General features: G+C 50.1%; 1 protein-coding gene across 5 annotated transcripts; it reads right to left on the reverse strand.

The window, feature by feature from the left end:
- Positions 1–1,305: 1,305 nt before the first annotated feature.
- LOC129667296 (zinc finger protein 14-like) lies at positions 1,306–17,336 on the reverse strand. 5 transcript variants are annotated; one of them, XM_055594868.1, is made up of 6 exons: positions 17,306–17,336; positions 14,966–15,089; positions 9,499–9,567; positions 6,455–6,581; positions 5,174–5,269; positions 1,306–2,717 (listed from the first exon to the last, which is right to left on the reverse strand). In XM_055594868.1, exons 3-6 carry the CDS (start codon positions 9,511–9,513, stop codon positions 1,375–1,377), a joined length of 1,581 nt encoding a protein of 526 aa, XP_055450843.1. In that variant the 5' UTR covers positions 9,514–9,567; positions 14,966–15,089; positions 17,306–17,336; the 3' UTR covers positions 1,306–1,374. The 5 variants fall into 5 exon arrangements, with proteins under 5 accessions (XP_055450843.1, XP_055450845.1, XP_055450842.1 ...); XM_055594870.1 differs by lacking the exon at positions 17,306–17,336 and adding an exon at positions 16,981–17,019 and having other exon boundaries at positions 5,174–5,266; XM_055594867.1 differs by lacking the exon at positions 17,306–17,336 and adding an exon at positions 16,981–17,019.
- Between the last annotated feature and the right edge of the window lie 2,394 nt (positions 17,337–19,730).

Here is a 19,730-nt window from a genome sequence, read left to right on the forward strand (position 1 = left end):
CCAGCCAACTTGCTTTGGATATCCAATCTCTATCTCCACAGGCTGGAATTACCAGTGAGCGCCCCCATCTACCTGGCATTTAACTGGGGTCCTGGGGATCCAAATTTGGGACCTCATACTTATATAGCAATCACTTAACCTCTGGGCCACCTCCCAGCCCCTGTCTTCAATCTGCCTTCGAATGAAAACAAAATCCCCAAGCGGCTACGTTGTCTTTAATGCCATCCTTGAGACTGAATTTAGTCAGAGAAAGGACTCTAGATGATCTGGTTTTTGTTTTAAATTTGAAGAAGTCATTTTCTCTGATTCTTTAAGTTTTAACAACTCACATTCATGAAATTCGATCTCATTCAATCATGAATTTTTGCTCAAGTGACAAAAATCTCCCACTTACTCTAATCTAGATCTCACCTAGGCAAAATTACATTGGGGGTTTTAAACGCAGAGACGTGAAAGGAGGAGGTTCTACGTTTACTGCTTCTGTAGGACCATCTTCCTCTCATACAAACTGACAACCCTGGTGGTAACACTCACAGGTACTATTGATAGGGCCGTGCCTGCTATCTGCTAGTGTTAACTACTTCACTCTTAAACCGCCTCCATCATGCAGTACCCTGGCTCTAACCGGCCCTCGCTCACTGGCCCCTGTCTTGTGGAATTTCAACTTCATGCACTCTTGAGTGTAAGCTGGTCTGGTAACTTATTTTTAACAGGAGGAGGTGGTAAAATGACGGATGTTCCTTCTGTGATTAGATTGCACAGACCACAGCTGCAGACTTGCGAGGTGGCTTCCATCCTGCTGGCAACTACCTTTCCGGGCTTCCATAATCCCATCAGAACAGCAGCCGCAGTGGGCTGGCCAGTGTGGCCAGGAACCTCACTCATCTTCCAGCGATGGCCGTCCAGAAACTGGGCGTCTCAATGGATCTGGACCGGCTCCTAAAGAAGTGAATTCAGGTGTCTAACCTGTCACCTCCGATGTGACTCCTTCTCGAGTTAATCCTTCAGAAGAGATCAGTCTTAGCTGAAACCTCAAAGGCATGCCTGGACTCCTGATCTATAGAAAAGTTTGGCTAATAGATGCGTATCACTTACACGATCATTTTTCTATTAATTTGTTACAGAACAACAGCGTAAGTGCTATTATCACCATCTTGACGGCGACCTTTAGTGTCCTGTCCGGTACCGCGACGGGAAGGGAGCAGTTGGAGCCACGGAAGCAGGTGAGTCTCCGCGGCCCTCAGGCTGTTCTTCCGCAGGGGTCTGCGGGCGCCCCAACCGCGGAGTGCAGGAGGCCCCAGCGCAGCGGTCTTCTCAGCCTGAAGCAGGCGGTCCCTGAAGCCGGCGACGGCCGGCCTGCCGGGCCGCGGGCGGCTAGGCGGCGCTGTGGGTCCTGTGGTGCTGGGTGAGGTGGGAGTGCTGGCGGAAGGCCCGGCCGCAGCGCGCGCAGCGGTACGGCTTCTCCCCGGTGTGCACCCTCCGGTGCTGGGCGAGGAACGAGGGCAGGCGGAAGGCCTTGCCGCAGTCGGCGCAGCGGTGCGGCTTCTCGCCCGTGTGCACGCTGCGGTGCTGCGCGAGCTGCGCGGGCAGGCGGAAGGCCTTGCCGCAGTCGGCGCAGGCGTGGGGCTTCTCGCCCGTGTGCACGCTGCGGTGCTGCGCGAGCTGCGCGGGCAGGCGGAAGGCCTTGCCGCAGTCGGCGCAGGCGTGGGGCCGCCGGCCGCCGTGCACGCTGCGGTGGGCGGCGAGCTGCGAGGGGCTGCCGAAGGCCTGCCGGCACTCCGGGCAGGCGTGGGGCCTCTGGCGGGCGTGGACGCTCCGGTGGCGCAGCAGCTGCTGGCGCAGGCGGAAGGCCCTCCCGCAGTCGGCGCAGGCGTGCGGCCTCTCGCCGCTGTGCACGCTCCGGTGCGCGGCCAGCTGCTGGCGCGCGCGGAAGGCCTTGCCGCAGGCGGCGCACGCGTGGGGCCTGGCGCCCGGGTGGCTCTCCCGGTGGACGCGCAGGTCGGGGCCGCAGTCCGCGCAGCGGGGCGGCCTGCCGGGGGCGTGCAGCCGCCGGTGCCGGGCGAGGTGCGTGCCCTGGCGGAAGGCCCGGCCGCAGGCGGCGCAGGCGTACGGCCTCTCCCCGGTGTGGACCCGCTGGTGGCGGGCCAGCTGCTGGTGCACCCGGAAGGCCCGGCCGCAGGCCGCGCAGGCGTACGGCTTCTCCCCGGTGTGCAGCCGGCGGTGCTGCGCCAGCTCCTGGGGCACGGCGAAGGCCTTGCCGCAGTCGGCGCACGCGTGCGGCCTCTCCCCGGTGTGCAGCCGCCGGTGGCGGAGCAGGTGCGCGCGCTGCCGGAAGGGCTGCCCGCAGTCCCGGCAGCGGTACGGCTTCTCGCCCGTGTGCACCCTCACGTGCTGGCTGAGCGTCGAGCGGCGCACGAAGGTCCTGCCGCAGTCCGCGCACGCGTGCGCCCTCTCCCCGCCCCCCGCCCTCCGACACCCGGACAGGAGGCCGCGCTCTGCCAGCGGGGCCTGCTCGGGGGTCGTTTCCAACTGCGCGAAGCCGCCCTCCCGCGGCTGCCCCTGCCGCTCAGTCCCGCTCTTACAGTCCCAGTCGCGTCCCAGGCCAGAAGCCTGCGGGGTGAGGCCTTTCATTTTCTCCACCAACTCCCACTTCAATGAACGTACTTCGTAAACGTCCCGGTCTGAGGACGAGGATGTCTTGAATCGGGACTCCAAACCTGAAATAAAAACAAAACAAGAAACACACTGCTTCCTGAGGACCTGAGGCAACAGGCGGTGGGCTGTGCCTCCTGGAAACAGGCGTTTCTGGAAAAACACTACCCACGTGTACCCCAAGACCTATCTCCTATACAGAATCCTCCACCCGACATAAATAGGTTCATGGGGAAGACAGCAAGAGTCGACACGCCGCTGCATACAGCACAGGCTCTCTGGGGAGTGTAGTGTGCACTGCTTTTCTCAGCTGCCAGGGAGGTGGAGGGAAAGGGCCGCGTGTCCCTGAGAGCCAGAAGCCAGCCCGGGCAGGGAGCCCATCTCAGAGGTAAAGACCAGAATAGGTGTGGTGGCGCTTGGCTGGAATGCCAGCAGGGAGGTGGAAGCGAGACGATTACAAAAGGTCCTCCTTGGACACACAGTGCAGGTCCAGCCTTGGGCATGTGAGACCTTGTCTCCAAAAGAGAAAGCTGTAGCCGGGCATGGTGGTGCATTTAATCCCAGCACTCGGGAGACAAAGGCAGGCGGATCTCTGTGACCTCTGGGCCAGCCAGGGCTATATAGTGAGGCCCTGTCTTAAAAAGGGAAGGGAGAAGGGGAGGAGTACGGAGGGAGGGGGAAGGAGAGAGGGGAGGGGGAGAGGAGTCAGTGAAATGCTCATTCTGAGACCTGCAGACCTGAGCTCGCATCCCCGGCACCCATGTGAGAAGCCTGGGTGGCAGCAGGCTCCTGCCCTCCAGCACAGGCAGGCGAGACAGAGGATTAGCTGGTGACTCAGTCTAGCCAGGAAGTGAGTTCCACGTTCAGGGTGAGGCTGTGACTCAAAAATGAAGGGAAGAGGCCACTGAGGAAGGTCCCACACCTCATCTCGCCCTCCACGTGCACACCCTCCCAAAGGAACACTCTCCTCAGCGCGCACACACACACACACACACACACACACACACCCCAGAACAAACCTTCAGATGGGACCCACTCCGGTGGATGAAATGCAGCCTCTTAGTGAGGCTCCTGCCTCTATCCTCCTGCCTCCACCAGGCTCCAGGCACCCAGCGCCATGCCCAGCTCACTAAGAGGCGGGTTTGTTTGGTTTAGGTAAGGATGTTGAATTTTGTCATGCTGTATCTTTACACTGATAGAGGTAACGATATAGTGTCTCTTGTTTGTTGTTTAATACGGTGAAGGGATACAATCAGCTTTTCAGTGTTATACACTAAGCTTCATTACTTAAGCAGGGATGAGGTCCATTTGAGCATCATTTTAAAATATTTTGTAGGTTTGACTTACCAGTATTGCATTAAGAAATTTATACCTGTATACACAAATAATAGGGGTTTGTAATTTCTTTTAGTACATGTCAATTATGACATGTGAGTTACACAGACCTAATAAAGTAAGTTAAGAGGTATACTTTTATTTTCTAGAGAAATCCATAAAATAATGCTATTTTCCCTTTAAATTTCTAATAGAATTTCACCTAAATTTCTGAGCATGGCATTTTCTTTCCAAAAGATTTTTTATAATATTTTCCATACTTTAATAGACATACTTTTTGTTGTTTGTGTTGTTGGGTTTGTTTGTTTTGTTTTCTTTGCTGTTTTTCAAGACAGGGGTTCTCTGTGTAGCCCTGACTGTCCTGGAACTCACTTTGTAAGCTAGGCTGGCCTCAAACTCACAGAGACCCACCTGCCTCTGCCTCCCGAGTGCTGGGATCACAGGTGTTCGCCAGCACCACCCAGCTATAAATTATTTAATCTTACGTTTTCAAGGCATTTCACCATCTCACCTAAGATGTCAAATTTACCAATGTAAAATTATTCAAGGATTCTTTTCACAGCCCCAGATGAGAGGGAAATCCTTTATGTTATTCTTGGTAGTAATTTATGTTCTTTTTCTCAATTAGTTCAACTAGGTGCTCACGAGCTTTGTTCAAGTTTTCAGTGACATTTATTTCAATTTTGGCTTTGTCTCTTAATCTCCTTTCTCATTCTATTTTGCTGATTTCCGTTCCTGTATTTACTAGCATTTTCCCTACTACTGATAATGGCTCCCTGCGAAGTAGGAAGGAAAAATGGAAGTCGAGAAAAAAGGCAACCGAGCTCAACAAAAAGCAGTGTTGCTACTTCAGGCTTAGAAGATGGGAATTAGGACCAGAGAAAGGCTCGGCGGGGAGCCAGTGCTGGCCACGCAGTCTGCCAAGCTGAGTTCACTCTCAGGACCCAGGGAAAGATGAAGGAGACAGCCCCTGAGCGGCAGCGGTCCTCTGCCTCCAGGCTTGCTCTCCACCCCACTTTCACAGACACAGTTACATGTGTATGTCTAATCTAAATTTGCTTCAGGTCTCAAATCACCCTTGAGGCTTTGGAAGAGAGATCCCCAGCAATTCTCGGCAAGGTCCCCAGCTCACTGAGCCGAGCAACTATGGTTGCCCCAGCCGCCACGCCAGCTCACCCCCACCTACCAGGACAGTGTCTTCTCCCTTCTACGGCCACCTCAGGCTCCTTCCCTCCTTCACCCAGTAAGGCAATCATCTCTCTCTCAGAAATGGAAGGTCCTGCTTAAAAGAAAAATGTCACATTGAATTACAGACACAAACATCTGTTCTTTCAGACTCCATTAAATGTTTAATTAGTTATTAGTCAAAATGGTGTTTTGTTTTGAGACAGGGTCTCGGTATCTCCAGTGGCCAACCCCGTCTCAGCCTCTAGAGTACAGAGCTCGCCACCATGCCTGTGTTCATTAGCCAAAGTGTTAAAATTAACACTACCGGGCTCCAGAACAACCATTTTAGGGAAACCTCCAGAATGAACACCAGATGGCTAAGAACAGGCTTCATGTAATTTAGTCTGGCTCCGGGGAGAGGCCGCACTGTGAGATGTGTCTGGACAAACTGCTTCCCATCCTGCCTGTTTACTAGGTGCCCCCAGGAAATGTGTGTGTGTGTGTGTGTGTGTGTGTGTGTGTGGACACACACGTGGTCAGAGAACTCAGCTTGCCACTGTTGGAAACAGGCTGTTCGTTGTCTACTGCTGAGGTCATCGGGCCTACGTGCTTCCGGGCTATGCTGTTTCTGCCTCCTGCCTGACCACAGGAGCGCTGGGGCTCTGCCTGGACTACTGCTCTGAAGTCACCTGCTCCAGGGGACTTGGTTTCCGGTCCTCTCGTCTGCATAAGTGCTCTCCAAGAGCTCTCACTGAGGTGAGGGCGGGAGCAGCATCTCACAGAGCAGCTGCGACAGTTAACTGTATAACAGTGTCTAAGCGCGAAGCCCACAGGACACACATGCTTTAGCTATGACTCTTACTCCGCTCCCTGGGCCGAGAGGGGAAGAAGCCTCTGGAAGCAGCCAGAGCCTTTCTAGCAGATCTATCCGCTGTAAAATACAGATACTCATTTTCAGCTATTTTTGTGGCATTGGACCCTGGATCTCACGCATGCTAAGCAAGTGCTCTAACACTGAGCTCCAGCCCCAGCCCAGATTCTAACTTTCAAACGTGAAGTGGGAAGGACTGCACAGGGCTGCTTCCCGGGGCAGAACGAGTTTCCTCGAGTTTGAAGTTTGCACCCTCCATATGCATTGCCTTTGAAATTAGAAAGAAGTGGGGAGTGTTTACATCAATTCTGGACTCCAACATGGCACGGAGTCTACCTTCTCAGAAAATTAGATGTTAAATGGCAGGACCCCCTTCTACTCTACCAGGCAGAAAGGAAAAGGGTTTAACAGGAGGGGGTAGACGCTCACCCAGCGAGAGGAGATTGCTGTAGGTCTCCCACATCACGTCCCTGTACAGGCTCTTCTGGGCAGGGTCCAGGAACTCCCACTCTTCCTGTGAGAAATCTACAGCCACATCCCTGAACGTCACCGCCATCTAGGAAACAAACTCGTGCAGTGCCTTTGGAGGAGCGGAGGAAAGGAGGCGCGCCCTGCCACGCCGTACGGTGGGAAGCCCACGGCGCGCGAACGGCATGGGGCTGAGCGCTACAGCAGGAAAATCAGGCTCTCGGGAGCACAGTGAGGCTGCGTCCCCACACAGTCCTGGGCGTGCGCAGAAAATTACACCCTAAAGGAAGCGGTCATTTCAGCTTTGTGCGTGTGTACTTGTGCGTCCATACACACACGTGTACACGCGGCAGTTCCTTCTGCCATGAGGGTCTCGGGGACTGAGGCGCCATCTTGCTGCCCACGGTTACACTTCTCACTCTTCCTGGAATGAGTACTTCAAAACCCACAACCGAGCCCAACTGTGCAGCAGTTATCCCATACCTTACTACATGCTCCCAGTAAGAACTGCACAGAAACATGACACTCGGTTTCACTGATCACGAAAACACACTGATAAAATTTTCTTCAAAAAAATTCATTGGCTGGGAGAGGTGGCGCACGCTGAAATTGTCGCTGCCTTCCACCCCAAAATAATGGTGACAGGGCAGGGTCAGAATGACAACAATGGACGTGTCATCTATGCTCAGCCTGAGGGAAGAAAGCCCACATCATTCCAGGTCACAGTCCACCCTGAGGAATGGGAGAACGAGGGCCTTCGGAGAAGGAAATGCGAGGGGCTCACACGAACATCCTGAAACCTATTAGGGTGTCTCCTGGGCTTTTTTTTTGCACTTTATCGTTTCTTTAGATGTTGGTACCCTCGCACTAAGTTTTTACAAGCTGGTGAACACCAACTAATTATTTCTCCCCAGAACTATAACCACACATTCCCGGACAGTACAAATACATGGTTGAACCAACATTAACACACATCACCACTTTATCGATTACATAATAAAACAAATGATCCAAGTATCCAATTATTAAGTTCCATAGCTCAAAAGGCAAATACAACATGTCTGCTCACTTCGTTAGCAGATCTCATTTTTTCTTTTTTGCAAGAGAGGTTGGGAAGAGAAGGAGAAAACCTTAATTTAGACAAGTAAGAAAACAACTTCTGGCAGGTATGGGAAAAAAACCAGGAATTTCAGAAATTTTGATTAATAATTGGCGCACTGCAAGAATGTTATCTCCACCTCTTAAAAAGATGTACTAAGGGCTGGAGAGGTGGCTCAGCAGTTAAGAGCACTGTCTGCTCTTTCAGAGGTCCTGAGTTCAGTTCCCAGCGACCACATGGTGGCTCACAACCATCTATAATAATATCTGGTGCCCTCTTCTGGCAGGTGTAAATGCAGGTAGAACACTCATATACAAAAAATAAATAAATAAATCTTAAAAATAAAAGATGTACTAAACTAAAGGGCATACTCTATATGCTGTGTATAAGACAAAGATGGAGCCTAACTTTCTGTCATACACATTAGCCAGCGCGTCGGCTTATGGAATAAGTCTACTGAAGCTTCTACAGGAATACTGAAAACCAGTTTTCCCAGGCCACAGCTTGACAGAATTGCAACCTCTAAATCTGGGTTATGATCAACCTGTTTGAACAATCAGCACAAGATTTTTGCTGGTCGGCATTTAAAATGTGCTGCTTATTTGTAGCAATTGGCCTTTCCTAAAATAAAGGTACTGAGTTGTCCTTGGCGGTACCCCTGGGCCAGAACGTCATTAGTGTTTGAGGCATTTTAGAAAGACTGGGCGCCAACATCCCAGCACAATACCTGTATACATTTACCGTCACATAGAAGCACAACTGCAGCAGCTGAGAACACTCTAGGCTTCCACGGCTTATTCCTCAGTCATTTCAAGCACTGCAGGGCTTCTCTGTGACCGGCCTGCTCATTCTAGGTTTACATCCGCACACTAATCCCGGCATACGTCAGCTTTGCTCAGCCATCTTTTTAATTTTTTTTTTTTTACCAAGTCCTGCACCGATTATTTAATGTCTTATTTTGTGCTATTTGGGGGAAACCTCCATTTGAAAATCAGCTCTGTTACAGAAGGACCTAGCTTCAATATCGTCTCCAGACAAAAACCTTATAGTTGAGCTGGAGAGATGGCTCAGAGGTTAAGAGCACTGGCTGCTCTTCTAAAGGGCCCAGCAACTACGTGGTGGCTCACAACCATCTAGAATGATATCTAGTGCCCTCTCCTGCTGTACATGCAGGCAGACCACTGTAATCATAAGTAAGTAAATCTAAAAAAAGAAGGAAGAAAAAGCCTTAGTTAATCTAATGTCTGCACTCCGAGGTGCAGCTCAGCAGGGAGGGCCTGCAAAAAGAATGAGAGGGGGCTGTTAAGTGTTTTTAGTAATGATCTGTGGTGCTGTAAAGTAAAGACGGTGTCTACATCTGGATACCTGCACGGCAAGTGACTCAAGGGGACGCCCGAAGTGCTAGTATTATCCTTTCTTGATTTGGAAGTAACGAGGGGCTCAGTTTAGGAAAATTCTTTCAGCTGTACACTTCCAATCCGCACATAAGTGAGATGGTTTAAGAGCCGTTCCGGGGGTTAGAAAGAGTGCCCGGGCAGGAAGGGGCTTGCCGCAGGAGCGTGGGCACCCAGTCTGTGCCCCTCGCTGTAAGCCCGTCACTGGGGTGCGGACAAGAAGGGCTCCTGGGGCTTGCTGGCAGCCAGTCTAGCTGGATGGGGAACTCCATGTCCAGGGATACTCTGCCTCAAAAACACGGTGGAAACCCAACTGGAGGGAGAACCTGGCGTCAGCCTCCGGCTTCGACACACGTGTGCACACACAGGTACACAGATCAACACATTTACAAAATGATGATGAGGCCGGGCGTGCTGGTGCGCCCCTGTAGTCTCAGTACTCCGGGAGGCAGAGGCAGGAGGATCTCTGTGAGTTCAAGGCCAGCCTGGGGTGAAGGAGAACTCTGACCTACCTGGGCCAGGGCCATTGTGTCAGGACTGCAGGAACTGGTCAGCTCTTTTCAATATTTCTCCATGGAAAACTGTAGGGTCCAGACAAACAAAGCTGGAATAAAAAGAGCTGTAAATCCAGATGTGCCCAGATGTTCCCAAACTAATTTAGGTAGTAAGAGCAGGGTTGTTTTGTTTTGTTTTGTTTTTTCCATCATTCCTACTTGTAAATCATCCCTCATTATAGACTTACACCTGACTCTAAACCCGCCCCAAACCAGAGATTTCCACAGAAAGCTCGGAGGAAATCCAGCAGCATGTTCTGGTCTCCTGCTCTTGCGGAGGACTCAGGTTCAGTTCCCAGCACCTACACAGTGGCTCACAACCATCTGTGGCTCCAGTCCCAGAAGACCCCACACCTTCCTTAGGCAGCAGGCATAGATGTGGTACAGGCAAAACACTCGTACACATTAAATAAATTAAAAAAAAAAAAATTGGACCACCATGCCCAGCTGACAGGCAATTCTTGACTATCAATAATCTAAAAATGGAGGGTGCATGGACAGAGAAAGTGAATGTGGCAAAAATCAGAATGTATTATAACAGCAATGCACTGCCAAGCGTAACCTAAGATTTTACAGTGTTTTCTTTTGGATTCCTCGGGGGGAGCTGTCTCTGTTACTGAGGATGGCATCACAGGCTTTGGACAGGGTAGGCAAGCACTGTACTCCGTTCCCAGCCCTCGGTTACTCAGAGCAATCCTGCAGAGGAGGCCTTGTCTCAGACACACAGCATGAAGAGAGGAAACACACGAGGATGAAGCGGAAGGTTTCAGCTCAGAACCCTAGCACTTAGCCTCACATGCCACACTGCTGACTCGACCTTAACCTGCCTCCCAAGCCTCAAATCAGTGGTCACACAGAGCTCACATTTTGAGAACTTTAAATCACCTCCCTCATTTCCACAGAGATCTCTCCCGAGGAACCCTACCATCTTACCTCTCCTCAGGAGCCTCCAAAGCAGAAGACTCCCAGGAGTAAAGGCTCAGAGGGACAGTGCTTGCCTCAACACACAAGGCCCCTGGTTCCAACCCCAGCACTAGAAAGAAGAGGAGAAGTCCTACAGTGAAAGACCTTGTTACCACGCAAACTGTTCTGTATCTTTCCTGCTCTGAACCCAGGGCAGCTGATCAGTGACAGCTGGTGGGACTCTGGGTAAGGTGTCACCCCGGGGGAAGAGGCTGGAGGCTGCCTGTCTGAGCTGGAGGCAGCCTGTGATTTCCTCTCCAAATTAAATCTTGTAACGTTTGTGTAGTAGTAGAAACGGAGTTGTTTTCCCAGAGGGCCAAGCAGCTGTTTCAATGTGGAAACAGTCTAACAATAAATTACAGTCAGAATCTAAGCGAAAGGCTTCATGCACCAGATGAGAGAAGACTGGGATTACAGCAGCCACTTCCACTGTGAGCGGAGGCTTCTGGAGCCATCAGTGAATGGGCCTTTGTTGATTTACTTTTTACAGCTGTCCCGTTACAGGAACCATCTGTAAAAACCAAAGCAGCTGGCAAGGATGCCTGTGATTCTCTTGAAGCAAAAATTAGAGGATGCAATTTTAGGAAGTGTAAAGAAGAGAGATGATATAATATTTATCCTGTGAAATTAATCCAACTCACATGCCACAAGTCACCGTGTGTAAGAAGATGATTTAACTGTTGTGCGTTACAGGGGATTGCAATACTAAGATCCTGACCAAAGCTCTCTTTGCTCCGAGTTCTCCCCTCAAGAGGCAGAGAAGCAATCACAGGACATGAGGCCCCACCTTTCTTAGCTGTAAGTGCCAAACGGATCCATTCTAGTGGCCCACTCTGCCAGAGACACCCAGCGGGAGAGCGAGGAACGGCTGTCAGGGCCAGGCTCCAAGGCTGTTAGACATCGGCTTTTGTACTAACGGTAAGGCTTGTCTGCTTCTTTACTCGATGCTCTGGAAGAGGGTGGATCAGAATCTGCTCTCAACACATCAAATAGGGGCTTAAGTTCAACCATAGTGACTTTTAAAGCACGGTCAAAGCCCATTTATATCTGAGGGTTTTTGAGAACCATTTAACGTTGAGTGAGAGCTTAGCCTTAACTCTGAAGGCAGGTGGGTCACTGTCTGACCCAAATAATTAGACAGAGGTTGCTCCTATTGTTTTTTGGAGCCACCTTAAGCCCACAGGCAGACAACTGAGAAGTAAGTTGTTGAACCACTTCTTGTAGGTGGGCTGTCTCCTTTGGGAGATATGGTTATCATGCATATAATGAACCAAATAAGCCTGAGTGTTTATCTTGGATTTTCTGTAAAGCCATTTCTACAATTTTTTTTTTTTTTTTTTACAGAGCTTAGGACTATTTCCATACCTTGAGGGAGGACTTTCCATTGATATCTACGGCGGTCTTAAATTTGTAGAGGGAAGACTAAAGGCAAACCTTTTAGAGTACTGACGACTCAGGGGAATGGCAAAGAAACCTTCCTGTAATCTATGGCTATGATAGCATCATCCCTAGGAACAGCAGAAGAGGGCAACCCAGGCTGAAGAGCCACGATGAAGAGCCTGCATCTTCCATAGGCTCATTAATCTTTCTCAAGTCGTTTAGAAGCCTCCATTTTCCTGATTTCTTATAAATAAGTAATCTAGGAGTATTCCAGGGGCTATTGGGGGATTCTGTATGTCCCAGCCGCAATTACTCATTAACTGACTCTGTGGCCGCTCGTATCTTTTCTGCAGTCAGGGGCCACTATTCCACCCATTCAGGAGTCTCAGATCTCCAAGTAATGGGGTCAGCATCCACTTGAACACTGGTCCCTGGGAAAAACTCTCATCAAGCCCCGCCCCCTGCCTATTCTGATTTTGTTTAGGTTGTCTAGGTTCTGTAATACCCTATTTTTTCTTAGTCCAATACTAGGATCAAATTTCATTTGTATCATTTAAGCAACCACTTTTCATCATTTGGACTCATTAAAAGAACCCCCATCTGTCCCAAAATGTCCCTCCCTCATACCGTGAAAGGGAGAGATGGAAGTACACGAGACAGCAGGGACCAGAAGACTCTTCAGATGCGTGTGTTGCAGCCTGGCCCACATCAGCAGGCTGACCCAGGCCCATTCAAGTCGATGGTAACCTGGGCTGGCCAAGAAGATGGCCAGTTCCCTCTGGCAATGCAATCGACATCAGTTCCCGTGTCTGTAAGACCCTCAAGAGCTTTGGACCATTAAGGTTTTTATGGGGCACTAATTTTTAACTTCCTGTATCCAAAATTCCATATCTCTAGATGCAATCCCTGGGTTTCTCCTTTCTTCGGGGGAGGCTGTTTTTCTACTGGAAGACAGGGAAACACGAGCAATTGGACATCGTTGGTCCCACATGTACTTGTATGGTTTTGTAGAGGGATGACTCACAAGCTTGATCTGGTCTGTAAAATCTGAATCAGCCCCAGGATAAGCTGAACACCCTGTAAGGAAGCGCAGCTTCTCCCTGGAGTAAGCCCACGTAAGCACAGTGTAGGGACCAATACCCCATAAGTAAATTACAGGAGAACCGGCTCTTAATATTGCTGAGGTGGTAGAACTGAGGTCCAGCCCCGCACGGCCCGGGGTGTCGAGGAGGAGTTGTTGGACCCCTTGTCTGAGAAGAGATGAGGGTCACCCCCATTATTTGAGGGGCCTGGGAATGGCCTGCACCCAGTGTCCTGGCTGACAAGCCAGAGTCACAGTGTTTCCTGTGACAGAGCTAGGGGTTTCTCCTTGAACTGTTTACAGGAGGCGGCAATGGTCCATCCTTACGGTATCTGGAACAGCTGTCTTTTCCCCAGTGAAAGCCCTCTGGACAGTGAGGGCGTACTGTTTCTGGCACATTAGTGGGAGCTGTGATTGCCTGTGGCATTCTGGCAGAGTCGGGGACGTCCCTGTAGTGGACATTCTTTTCCCTTTACTTTGGGGACAGTCCCTACAGCTGGGTTGGCCACATCCAAAGCAAGCCTTGTGTTCCCAGTTGTTGTTGTTGTTATTATTATTATTATTTGGTTCTTAAAAACCTGAGTAGTGGTCTGTCCCTGCAAAGCAGCTGCAAGAGCTACTCCCTGCCAACAGGAGGGCCTACCTCCACAGGCCACCTGCTGTTTTTCTAAGTGGTCTCAACAAGGTCCAGCAACAGGTTCAGATTCTCGAAGGGCAACTGCTCGATTCTGTGCAGCGCCATCTTGTGGGGCAAGATTATGTACTGCGCCCGTCAACCGGGACCGGAAGGCTTCCAAAGGTTCACCAGCCCTTTGCCTCTATCAGCTGAGCCTGCAGCCTCGGCGGAGGGGAGCCTCCACGCAGCAGCAGCTGAGCAGTCAGCTGTGACTGACCTCACACCCAAATGCAGTCCCCAGGCCCATCAGCCTCCATGGACGCTCTCATTCACGTTGTGGCAACTTTTTGAGAAGCGACCTCAGTTAGCCTCATATTTCACTTAATAAAAAGTGCCCTCCAGAGAAACAAGACCTAGCAACCCGAAACCAATCATAGGGGTCATCTTTCTACTAAATAATTGTATGTGGAGAGGGGGGCCATCATCTGCAGCGGCCTGCTTAAGCTCCCTGTGGCCTTTATAAGACATGGCCTTCCATGAGGGTGCCTCGCCCCATTCACTGTTAAAGAAGACGGGGAAACATCCAAGCTGCCCTCCCCATTGACAGGCTTGCTTAGGACCTCCGGTAAATCCTACTGAAGAGGCAACAATACTCGTCCTTGTTTAGGCTTGGTAAGTTAGGACAGAGTCTTGGAGGTTCAAGAAGGCCAATCTGGATTGTGATACTTTGCAACCCATTCTTCCAAATCTGCTTCCTCATCAGGGGAGAGAGGCTCATCTTCCTCCTTCTCATCTTCAATTTTGAATACTTTATGAGAAACAGGGAATGTATTGGAAGACTTACTTTGGGGTTTGTTATTCAATAATGGAGTGTTCTCACGTGGAGCAGCTGAAGGACAAGGCAAAGTATGTCCTTCCTGTGGTTTCTCAGGACCCAAAGCACATTCCAATAAAAAAGTCTCAACTGGCATAGCTTCAGGTCCATGTTCTTGATACCAGACCTGACTATCTCTCCCCACTCCATCCCAGTTATCTAAATCCAAAGTCTCTTGGTCTGAGAATCAAGGGCTGCTATTCAGTTAATATGTCTAATCAGTATTCTTTTTTTCCTTGGTCATTCAACACCACGGTGGTCCTGCCCCAGCTAACTTTTCTAGGAAAGGGGGTGGTCTTAACACTTTCTCTATTATCTTTATACACACCATTCTTCGTCTATCAGCATAAAAGTCCCAGTGTAGGGCAGAGATAACTCCGCCAACCTAACTTCGTTGTTCTAGCTTTTCCTTGAGAAGTATAGCATTTGCAGCCCCCAATCCGATGTGCCACGTAGGAAGAGGCTTGTAATCTGATCTGCTGCCGACTCTAGCCCACCAAATCTTGTTTACCTTTTTAAGTTTACTCTGTTCCGATTATCCTGTTCCTGGGTAAGTACGGAGGCAGATGTTTCCAGACTGTCTTGGAGCAGGGGCCCCATGAGGAGGTCTCTGGCATCTTTATTTGAGTCACAACCTGCAGGGCACAAGGGAGGCCTTCAAGTAGGGCCGCATGGGCTACTTCCCTAAGGCAGGAGGGGTAGCAGGCTTGGGGTTCCCTGGGGAAGCGCAGAAGCGGCACTCCTGGGAGAAGGCGTAATTGAGCCATAAGAAATCTCCCATCGCTCCAACATCCCCAAGTTGTACAAGTATTAAAAGCTCCCAAGCACGCAACACGCGGAGATCAAGACCAAAAGTGAAAACCGGCGAGAGAGCAGTAGCAACACGTGGCTCGGCCTTGCTGGACCTCTGTCAAGCAGCTGTGCCGGCTTTATGATTTTTGCTGTTCCTATTAGATATGGCTGTGCCAGTAAGCCAAAGCTGGCTAGGAAGGAAGAATATGGGAAGAAACTCCCCCACTGGTCACTGAGGCAGAAGGCCAAAGCAGCAGGTTAAGAGGTCACTTTGGTGTCAAAGCGTGAGATTAACCAGGAAGAGCCTGTATCCTGCTATAAAACCTTGATTGACATGGAGTATGGGAACTGCACAGGAACAGTTAGAATGGGATGGATAAAGGGGAAAGGGCTCTTTTGTAAGCTCCCTACCCAGTCCCTGCAAGCGCTGGTGACAAACCCAGCCTTGCTCTATGCTAGCGAGCTACAGCTCGAGCCTCCAGGCAGAAGACTCGAAGACTGGTGATTTCGGTTTGGGACAGCTGCCGCTGCTGTGACAGGATCAGAAGAGACAGATTAACTGAAGAGTAAATGCTGCCCTGGCTGGACACAGTGGCACACACTGCAGCCCAGAGGCTGAGGCAGGAGAATCACCCACAAATTTGAGATCAGCGTGGGTTAAAAAACAACAAGGCAAGCCTCACAGGTAAGAACGCTGCAGACTGAAACGCAGCAATGGATCAGCAGATAGGGTGATGGCTGCTCTTGCAGGGGGCCCAGGTTTGCTCTCCAGCACCTACACAGCTGCTGTAACTCCAGTTCTGGAGGATCTGGTGCCCTCTTCAGGCCTCCTCAGGCACCAGCCACACACAGCAGAGCACTGACATAAAGGCAGGCAAAACCCATATACTTAAAAAGGAAAATTAAAAATGATTTTTTTTTTTAATTAAAAAGAAACCTGTGAGTGGCTCAACCATTAAGAGCATCGGCTGCTCTTGCAGAGGATGCAAGTTCGATTCCCAGCACCCACGTGGTGTTTCACAACCTTCTGTTACTCCAGCTCCTGGGAATTAGACGCCTGTTCCTGGCTTCTGCTGGTGCATGTACACATATATACACACATGCACATAAACAAACAATAAAATATGAATTTTAAAAAAAAGAAACCTGTGACCGCACAAAGAGGGGATGGGACCGCATTTAACAACAGAGGCATAAGCTCTAAGTGATGGTTTATATTAATCTGCATTAATCTGTCTTCTCCCCTGGCCTAGTTAACGCCAAACCCGCAGCTTCTTTCCAGGCTCATTTCACAGTAAAGGGTAGTAAATGTCCCCATGCCCGGAAAAATAAGGATTACACTTCACAGGACAAAAAGCAAGAGGAAAGCAACAATCATTTCCTCCGCTTATTCCCGCGCCTTCCCGAAGACGAGCACGGCCGGGAGCACGCAGGATGGGGAAGGTGCAGGGCCCGCGGCCGCGCCCACCGCACACCCGGGAAGGACGGGGCGGCAGCCTCTCCGGGGCGCGGACAAAGCCGCCCCGGCCCCGCTGGCTTTTTGTTCGGGGGCCGTCACCCTGGGGTTCAGGCACGGGACGCGGAGCCATGCCGGGCGTCTGGGCCCTGCAGCGGGAACACGGAGGGCGCGGCGGGGACCCGGTCCACTCAGCCTCACCGGCTGCGCACCTCCCAGGCCGGCGCAAAGGCAACCCGCGCCGCCCCCGCGCCCTCAGCGCAGAGGGCCACACTCACCTCCGTAGCCGACCGGCGCTCGGCGGCCGGGGGCCGCGCGGGGGCCTGTGGGAAATGTAGTCCAACGTGGAAGAGCCGGCTTCGCCGCCGCCGCGGAGCGCTCCACTGTCCCCCCAGCCCCCATCCCCTTCCGCTCCTCCCAGCTGAGAACTAGCGCTCCCAGCATCCCATGCTTAATATGTGAGACAAGCGCACGCACAGTATGTTCCCCCCCACACACACACAATACCGTCGCTTCCCAGCCACACTGCAGAGGGATTGTCACAAACCGTGGGCCACAGCTCCGTAGGTCTCCCTCTTTGCGTTGTTCCAACGGTCTACTTACTCATTTCTGCACTAACGCCGTCCTGTTTTCATGACCGCAGTACAGAGCACTTTGACACACTCGAGAAAAACACATCCAGGAGCCAGCCAGCGCCGGACAATTGGCCTCTCTAATAAAAGGCTTCTGTTGGAACCCGGCGAGGCCAACCCAGTGGAAATTTGTTTGCTCAGTTGTGAACAGCACACACAATCCTTGGAATCGGGAGCGTGACTGGATGCCAACCAGCTCCACAAATACCAAGTCTTGCTTTGGAAGTTTCTAATAGATTGTTAAATGATATAAATATCCAGGGAAAGGTGCAGTTGACAAAGCTGATTATCTATTTGCAGTTGACAAAGCTGATTACCTAGGAAACCAAGGCTCCAGTAAAAAGAATGTATTCAAAGGAGTCCTGACCTCTTGAATTTTTTTTTTCATAAGGAAAGCGATGGCTGTACCTATATTTCAATTGGAAATGTAAATGTTTAATTACTATGACATCACAAGTACAGATTTAAGTCTGAGGTGAGGCAAGACCGTCTGAGATCCTGTCTCAATGGTCCTGCCGCGTGCCAGCTAGGATTCATCTCTTAGAGACATTTCCCCTGCTAGGCTGTGACTTAAACTAGGTAGTTGCACTGTTTGGTCATAGAGTAGATATTTAAGGACTTTCAGCTCATTATTAATCATTAAAATATTAAAACACACATTAGGTCCAGATTAGTGATACATGCCTATAACGTCAGTACTTGGGAAGTGGAGGTAGGAGGATCAGGAGTTCAAGACCAACCTGAGTTACATGAGACGCTGTCTCAAACACCATCACCACCACCATACACTCCAGGAATGGGGACAGGAGGAGCAATTTTACTGGTTGAAGATATTGTAAACTGGCAGAACCACGACATCCTCCATTTCTGTGGAAGTTCCCAGTGAGGTTGAAAAGAAGATAAACTGATAAAAGTAACCTTGCTTTTTGTTAGATGCTTTAGAAAACTTATTATACAGAGCAAGAAACATACTGCAATTTAATAAAGCATTTATATATATATATATATAACATTGGTCAATGAATGGTTGCGGAGGTGGCTCAGTGGTTGGGCGCTTACCGCACAGGCCAGAGAGCCTGCATAGGGGCTGGGTGGGCAGGGTGGACCCCCTGTAATCCTTGGAAAGCGCAGAGAGGATGGACACCTAGAGCAAGCTGGCTCTCCAGAACAGCACACTAGCGAGCCCCGGATTTGACTGAGAGCCTTTGAGGGTGATTCCCGACACTAGCCTCAGGCGTCTACATGTATAGACATCCTCTCACACATACAAAACATGCATACACATACATGTGCCAATACGCACAATGGAAAAGAAACAAGAAACAAATGTGGGTTTAAACAGATGTACATGTAAAAAGGGCAAGCGAATTTTCTGATTAAAAATCACCTCTTTGGGTTATTTGTTCAGAATTGGCGTGGGGCCCACCCTTTACCGACGAGCCAAAGGGGCAAGCAGCTGGTTGCACAGTGACAACTGCTCTGTCACACAGTAACTAACACCTGCCGCCATGCCATGCTGGGGTTCCTATGTTGAGTTTTGGTTACAGCCTGGCCTGCAAAGCACAGCCTCGTCTGTAATAGACGACGAAAGGAGAATTGTGTAGCTTAGGCTGAGAAACACTGATTTACACCAAACGAAACCTCTTCTGTTGTTCTGACGTGATCCGAGGAAGCACAGTGTCTGTGGATGTTTGATAGCAGCGTCTTCCTTAGATGCCATGAAGCAAGTACTCACACTCTATAAAACAAGCGTTTAGACACTCTGGGTAAATAAGCCTACGTGACTGTGCACATAGCGCCTGGCAGGTAGAGGTAGAAGGGTCAGCCCAGGCTGTCAAGAACATGGTTAAGTTTGTCTGGAATAAGCAATACCTTGTCGAAAGAAAGAAAAGAAAAGAAAAGAAAAGAAAAGAAACAAAGAAAGAAACAGAGAAAGAAAAGAAGAAAGAGAGGGGAAGATGGGGAGAGAATGGGAGAAAAGGAAAAACTAGGACAAAAGTACTATCTTCTATATTAACTCTCTATTGTCAATAAAAAATTTCAAATTTTATCACTTTGATCACTGATGGTTAGAATATTTCTTTCTTTCCTCCTTCTTCAAGACAGGGTTTCTCTGTGTAGCCCTGGCAGTCCTGGAACTCACTATGTAGACCAGGCTGGCCTGTAACTAAGAGATCCACCTGCCTCTGCCTCCCCAGTGCTGGGATTAAAGGTGTGCGCCACCACACCTGGGCAGCCTTAGAATTCTCTAATAAAGACATTTTCTTAGACATTTAATTGCTATGAAATGAGAGCATAAATATTCCATTCTTCATTTATCAACAATGTCCTAGTATGCTCCATAGCTGACCAAGTCATTTGATAAAAGGAAAAAAAAAGGCAGAGGAAAAAGCTCT

Source organism: Psammomys obesus, unplaced genomic scaffold (genome assembly GCF_907164565.1).
Source record: "Psammomys obesus unplaced genomic scaffold, mPsaObe1.curated_primary_1811, whole genome shotgun sequence".
NCBI lineage: Eukaryota > Metazoa > Chordata > Mammalia > Rodentia > Muridae > Psammomys > Psammomys obesus.

What these genes read in the sequence shown, in the direction of transcription:
- LOC129667296 (XM_055594868.1), bottom strand. An exon ending in CAGCAATCTCCTCTCGCTGG is followed by an intron (nt 5,270 to 6,454) that starts GTGAGCGTCTAC and finishes TTTTCTTTTAAG; the next exon opens with CAGGACCTTCCATTTCTGAG. An exon ending in AGGGAGAAGACACTGTCCTG is followed by an intron (nt 2,718 to 5,173) that starts GTAGGTGGGGGT and finishes TTTTTATTTCAG; the next exon opens with GTTTGGAGTCCCGATTCAAG.